The sequence below is a fragment of the Cicer arietinum genome, chromosome 8 (genome assembly GCF_000331145.2).
Source record: "Cicer arietinum cultivar CDC Frontier isolate Library 1 chromosome 8, Cicar.CDCFrontier_v2.0, whole genome shotgun sequence".
Classification (NCBI taxonomy): domain Eukaryota; kingdom Viridiplantae; phylum Streptophyta; class Magnoliopsida; order Fabales; family Fabaceae; genus Cicer; species Cicer arietinum.
Genome location: NC_021167.2, coordinates 5050338 through 5057610, shown reverse-complemented (window position 1 = coordinate 5057610; position 7273 = coordinate 5050338). Strand labels below are relative to the sequence as shown.

General features: G+C 28.5%; 1 protein-coding gene across 1 annotated transcript; it reads left to right on the top strand.

The window, feature by feature from the left end:
- The first annotated feature begins 5462 nt into the window (after window positions 1-5462).
- On the top strand, window positions 5463-6859 carry LOC101500608 (uncharacterized). Its single transcript, XM_004511984.3, has 3 exons — window positions 5463-5754; window positions 6334-6467; window positions 6562-6859. The coding sequence occupies exons 1-3, from the start codon at window positions 5579-5581 to the stop codon at window positions 6633-6635; spliced, it is 384 nt and encodes a 127-aa protein (XP_004512041.1). The 5' UTR covers window positions 5463-5578; the 3' UTR covers window positions 6636-6859.
- The last annotated feature ends 414 nt before the right edge of the window (window positions 6860-7273 follow it).

Here is a 7273-nt window from a genome sequence, read left to right as displayed (position 1 = left end):
ATGCATTAAAAAAGATCAAAGATCTTAAAGCTTTCAAGAAGCAACATCAATTATATCTTCATACTTTCTACAAATCCTACATTAGATCTTTGTTAATCTTTTGAGAAAGTATTTAGAATCAATCACTATCTTATCACACTGTAATTTCCACGTGAGGTACACTTAGAAATATTTGAAATCTGATTGTAAGCTTGGTGAAGCTTGAGAATACACAAGTTATAATCATCCTCGGTTAGAGGTTGATCTGTTTGAACATTAGTGAAATCTCACAAGGGTGTGAGGACTGAAAGTAGCCATCTTTGGATGAACCCGTATAAAAACAGTGTGTGTCAATCGTATATTTCTTCTTCACTCTTTAACTCGATTTGAATTTGAAGGTTTTGAAAAACCCATCCTCGGGCTTTCCATCCTCAACAAGAGGATAGTTTTTAAAACACTTGAAAACTATTTTTAAAACAGCAAAATCCCTATTCAACCCCCCTTCTAGTGATATTTAGCTACATCAAAGAGGTTGTTGTTCACACTTCGAGGATGAATTGTGAAGCTAAAAATGTTTGTTGAGCATAATGTAACTCGAATGATAAGTTCAGGGAGTGCCTATAAGTGTAGAAGTTGAGATTGTTGAAGGTGAAAAAATTTGTGAGGAAAATAAAGCTGAAGAGTTGGGTAAAAATGACGAGGAAGTTGATATTGAGAGTGAAACTGAAAGTGAAATAGATGATGTTGCTAATATTACCTTTGATGCTAGTGAAGATGAGAGAGCACTTGGTTTAGATGATGACTTGATTTTATAGTAGACTGACACATCAAAGGTGGAAATCAATGGCAAAACATATAGAGTGAAGATCATGACATATATGTCGACACTAAACAAAACACACAAAAATTTGAAAGTTACACTAAGAGGCTGAATCAAGTGCATGAGTTGAACAAAGTCAACATATAAGTGGTGAGGATGACACATTTTAGACTGGATATGTTAGTGATGAACTAATGTAGTGATGCAAATGGTTTAGACAATGAGAATGTACCAAAGTTTGATCAGTTCAAAATGAAAAAGTTGAATAAGGATTGAAAGTTTAAATTGGGGTTGGAGTTTAAAACATTTGTTGAATTTAAGGAACTTATAACTAAATTGTCTGTTATGAATGAGAGAGAAATCAGGTTGGAGAAAAATGACAGAACTAAAGTAAAAGCAGTTTGCATGCATAAGTGTGGTTTTGTAGCACTTGTTAGTCAAGTTGGGGACAAACACGCATTTTAGAATTAAGTTTTGGGTTGATACTCACGTATGTGGCAGGGTTTTCAATAATACCACTGCAAATTCAAGATGGGTGTCCAAATACATGGCTAGTAAGATGAGAACTCATGATAATGTTACAATTCAAAAATTGTGTATGATGTTAGAAGAAAATTTTATGTTGGTATTACAGTTGGAAGAGCATGGAAGGTCAAAAAAATTGTCAAAGAGGTTGTTGAAGGTAATGCAACAAAACAATATAACTTATTATGGAGATATTTTGCAGAGTTGAGAAGGACAAATATTGGGAAGAATTACAAGATTCATGTTGAGAGGATTGCAACCAAGGTTTGAGATTTTTTAATTTTGCTTTAATGGATGTAAAAGATGTTTTATTAGTGGATGTAAACCATTCATTAGTGTGAATGAATGTCACTTGAAGACTAAGTATGGAGGAACCCTTCTTATATTTGCCGGAAAGGATCAAAATGATCAATATTATCTACTGGTTTTTGAGTAGTTGAAACTGAAACTAAGGAATCTTGGATATGGTTTATAACTTTATTGTTCGGGGATATATGCCAAGAAAATAGATGGATTTTCACATCCGATCAACAAAAGGTATAATTTTTAGTATTTAACATGGCCTAATATATTGTTGTAATTTTTATTATTTACCATGATTTAATGTATTGTTACAATTTGTAAAGGTTGATTCTTGTATTTGAGGAATGTTTGAAAGAGTTGAATACCGAGGAACTTAGATGCTGATTTCAAAAGAAAGTTTGAGGGATTACCTATTTTAACAATGTGTGAATAAATAAGAAACTACTTAGATGAATAAAATTACAAATCTTATATAAATGGTTGAAGATGGAAACAACTAATCATATCAATTACTATGGGAGGTTATATAAAGAAGTTGAGCATAGTGGTAATTGGGTCCCAACCATGTAAAGGGAATATAAGTTTCAACTTGAACATTTGCATATAAAGAATAGTTGATTCTTGTATTTGAGGAGATGTTTGAAAGAGTTGAATACCTAGGAACTTATATGCTAATTTCAAAAGAAAGTTTGAGGGATTACCTATTTTAACAATGTGTGAATAAATAAGAAACTACTTAGATGAATAAAATTACAAATCTTATATAAATGGTTGATAGATGGAAATAAATAATCATATCAATTACTATGGGATGTTATATAAAGAAGTTGAGCATAGTGGTATTTGGGTCCTAACCATGCCAGAGGAACATAAGTTTCAACTTGAACATTTGCATCTAAAGAATAGTTTTATTATTAACATTGAGAAAAAGACTTGTACATGTAATTTTTTAGGGTGAGCTAGAATCCTTGTAGACATGCAATTGTTGCGTTAGGTGTTAGGCATTGGGTCACTTAGGTTTCACGATTTTGTGGATAATTATTATTCAAATGCTACATGTAGCTTGCTGCAACACAACGTTGCAAGAAGGAACCCCTCTAGATGCAATAATGATAAAACATAATGGACTGGTTCAACCTATAGATGCACAAAATGTGACAAGCATGGTCACAACACAAGAAGTTGTACAAGTCAAGAGGTTAACCCTCAAGCCCAATTTTGTAAGGTATTTACTATTTCCTAATTGTTTTCACATATTAATTAATTTATTTTGTTTATATTAAGGTATAGAAGAAGTTGACACATCGTCACAACAAAACTTGATTGATCATAAACTTAAAACATGCTTAAGTGCTTTGAGATCATAGGATGATATTTCGTACAGAACGACATAGTGATTTGATGACATGTATTGTGTTTTTTTAACAATATACTATGATATGTAACTTGATCATAAACTTAATTTTTGTATTTTTTGGTAATGTACTAAAATATATAATTTGATGACATATATTTTGAATATATAGCTTGTTGTTTTGGGATATGAATATGTAATTTGATGACATATATTTTTGTTATGGTTATTTGATGGATATGGTTATAAAGCTTTGATATGAATATAATAACATATATTTTGGTTATGGTTATAAACAAAATTTTGTTGTTCAAATCCCAAACATTTGATACAAAATACAAAACCACACAAGTTTTGATTTAACTATTTCAAACTTAATTTTTGCACAATATTTTTTGGTATTTTTATTTTGGAGGGACTAAAACGATATTTTTTATAAATATTTTTCAAAGACTATTATAAAATTAAATAACCAATTATAACAAGTTTTTAAAACATGTGTCAATTTGAGCCAACAATTTAACAATCATGTACCAGTCATTTGCAATCAATTCATACAATGATAATCAATTATACAATTATAAATTCACAATGACTTTGTCACAAGAAAATTAAAAAAAAAATAATTAATTAAACCACATAATTAGCATTACAATCTAAAACATTTGACACGGTTGGAGCATTTCAAACATAAACATATGACAACCAACTTATATTGTTGGAGCATTATCAAACTAAAACATATGACAACAATTACACAGTTGAAGCTTAACAACTACCCACAAATTTTTCATTACAATCAAACATACATCTTAAAAACCATAAAAAAAATCACCCAAGACAAGAACAAAAGAACCATCAACCATTTCCCTTTTTTCCTTTCACTGTTCAACTTCATCTTCATATTTTAATGTGTGTCAACTTCTTCTTTCATAGCATCCTTCACAAGTCATTACATTTGCATCCACATGAATGTGAATTTGGTGTTGATGCTGAAGCATTATTTGAAACATCTTAAGAAATTGATTTTAAATTTATTATTTTTATATTTATTCTTTGTAGTTATATTTTACATTTATAAAGTTTAATGTTTAATTTTTTGTTTTTCTTTTTATATCTCTTATAGTTATCAATTGTTTGTATGAGATGATGAACAAATCTGGGACCAATATCAAGTTTATCATCTCATACAAACAATTGATAACTATAAGAGATATAAAAAGAAAAATAAAAAATTAAACATTAAACTTTATAAATGTAAAAATAACTACAAAGAATAAACATAAAAATAACAAATTTAAGGAAAAATTACTCACATTCCAATAAGAACATTTCTAAAATCGCCGTTTAGAATTTACATCAGTGTTAGAGATGAATATACACATTGTTTTCCTACACTCCATATTTATACAATTGAAAATTAGTTGATTTTGTTACACATGAAGATTTAAGAATAATTGGGATTTTAGATTGCACGAAGGAGAAAAAGAAGAAAATAAATTTTAGGTTTTTCAAATTTGAGGATTTTGATTTAGTTCTCGTAAATATACATATTTGTCAAATATTTGAAATATTTACAACTATTGTCATGTCAAAGACTCCCACATCACTTCTCTATTTGTCATATAATTTTTTTTAACAACAACTAACATATATAATTTTAAAATTAAATTCAACTTACAAATGTTTAAATTGAAGAAAAAAAAACTTACAAGAATAAAAATAAAAACAAAATTATTTAAGTCTATTTTATAAATCAATATCTAAGTGTTTTCTTGTTCCCCCCACCCCACTTATTTATATATATGTCATTAATGAAAAGTGAGTTATCCAAGTGTTTTCTTGTTTATGACTAAAAAATTGATAAAACAAAAACATCCATACGCCATTTTGCTTTTTTGGTTTTAATTAACGTCCTTTGTTGCCAAATAAAAGATGATATTTTTGTAAAAGTAACATCATGAACTATATATAACTGTTCTAAGTTGAATGATCCGATTATATGAATAAATAAGTTCGATTTAGTCCATTTTATTAATAGATTATAATTTATCAATAATAGTTTGTTCAGCGTGAGCTATACAGACTAATTAGTTAGTCTAATCCATTTTTCTTTTGACGTATTTCTATTTTAATTAACAAAACAAAAAAAAATTATAACACAAAAACATTTTCAATTACCATTAGAGTAGAAATAATAAAGTTATAACACACGATGGAGCAAACTTTAAGAACACTCGTTTTGAAAGAATAGAGTAACTGATTAACCTCAAAACTTTGAGTCTTCCTTTGAACGTGGCATTGGTGGGTCGAAGTACGCATCTCTTCAAGGTTGAATCAAATGAATTGAAATATTTGTTTATGCTCAAACAGCCTTTACGTGTGACACGTACATTTTTCTTTTAAGGACACGAGTCGGATAGACAATGCAAATGTACCATGTCATGAAAATATTAAATTGTCCTAAAAAATTAGAGCAAGTAAGCGGAGAAATAGGATGTGAATACATTAGTGTATGATTACGGATCCTAATTAACCTCAGTTTCCCCCTGCCGATATTGACTCTTTTGTGTCCTATAAGTTTGCATACAAAAACAATGGTTCACACAATTAAAACTTTTTTAACATATCCACAAGCCTCGTTCTCACGCTCACTCTCTTCCAAGTTTTGTCTTTGTAGGGAACCTTCCACCGTTAGATTTTGCACCAAACCTGATACTGCCCAGAACATGGACAAGGCTCAGAAGCCTAATAGGGAGGAAACTAAACATGGGTGAGCTCAAATAACATGAATCATATAATTTTCATATCATTTATCAATTTACCGACTTTTGTTTCTTGTTTTTTTTAATACAAAATTTAGGTGTACTTTTGTGTACTCTTCGTATGATATTTAATTTAACCGATCATGATTTTATCTTCATAATTTTTGTTAAGTTTATTATAATTATAAAATGTATTTTTTTATTTATTTTAAGAGTTATGCGAAAAATATTTAAGCAAATACACCTAATTTTTTTTAAATGAGAAGATATTTAAAATCTGATTTAAATTTGATAATCTCAACTGATTTAATTTGTTAATTTTTTATTAATTACTTGATCTCCACTGCTCAATTAATTTTTTAAACCGAGAATAATTAACTGATGTGAATATGATTATCATAATATTTTAATTTTGTCACTAAGAAAAATAAAATAACTATGAATTTTTTCAGGGAAAAAATACTAAAACTGTCTTTAATGAGTCAAATTTCATTTTTTATCCTGGTCATTTTTTTCTTTAATTTTAGTGATTAGTTTTTTTTTTTATTTCTATATGTTCTGAGATTGAAATTAATTAATATGTGAAGGGATGTGATGTCACATTCGTTTGGAGAAGGATATGCTACGAGATGTGATGAAGAAGGATTTGGGGGGATATATGGTGAAAACCAATCCCTTAACACCAATCAGAAAGATAAGTCCGTCCATGAAAATCATCCAGGTTATAATTTTGATTTTCATATTGCTTTTGTTGGGGTCCAAAAGATCGAAATTAATTATTAAGCCTAATTAAGAAATGTTTCTTATGCATGAAGATTATGACAAGACGCAAGGAAGCGAGGTGAAAGAGAAGGAAAAAGGGAGGCACCAGACCAATGCCAACGCTTAGGTTTTTCATGTGTAGACTATAGTACAGTGTGATTTGTGCAATATACGCATGTATTAATTTGCTGTTAAGAGTTTTTTATTTTTACTTTCTGATCTATTGTTTTTTGTTTTATTGGTTTTTAATTTTTTTGTTTTAGAGTAAACAATTCAGATAACTTTGATGTCTTATGTTTGAATTTGAAATTCAACTTATCAATTAAGTTAAGATTTAAAAATGATTTTTAATTGATTATTTTTTTATAGTTGTATGTTGGATTATTTAGAAAGTTAAAAATTCTATTGTTTTTCAAAATAGCTCTTGGAATGAATAAAGTGTTCTTAATTCTATCACTTCTGAATTGTTTGACATTTGTAACTATTTGGACGACGTTGTTAAGGCCAAACATCTTCTCTATGTCTTTTACAATCTCCTCCTTCATATGTGTCGTTTTACACACTTTACACGACGGGAATTGGATTCAATCCAATCATTTAATTATAAGGATGTAACTAAATCAATGAATTACATTTATTTATTATAAATAGATATTTTTAATAAATATTATTTATATTATTTTCAAAAATATTTTTTAAAATTAAAAAACTGTTGTTTTTACAGAAAATAGTATTATTTTTATAATTAAAAAAAATTAGTTTTCT

Excerpts from the sequence above, each read along its gene's own strand:
- LOC101500608 (XM_004511984.3), top strand. The coding sequence starts at position 5,579 with ATGGTTCACACAATTAAAACTTTTTTAACATATCCACAAGCCTCGTTC. Across the intron at positions 5,755-6,333 it reads AGGGAGGAAACTAAACATGG|GGATGTGATGTCACATTCGT; the intron begins GTGAGCTCAAAT and ends TAATATGTGAAG. Across the intron at positions 6,468-6,561 it reads CGTCCATGAAAATCATCCAG|ATTATGACAAGACGCAAGGA; the intron begins GTTATAATTTTG and ends TTATGCATGAAG.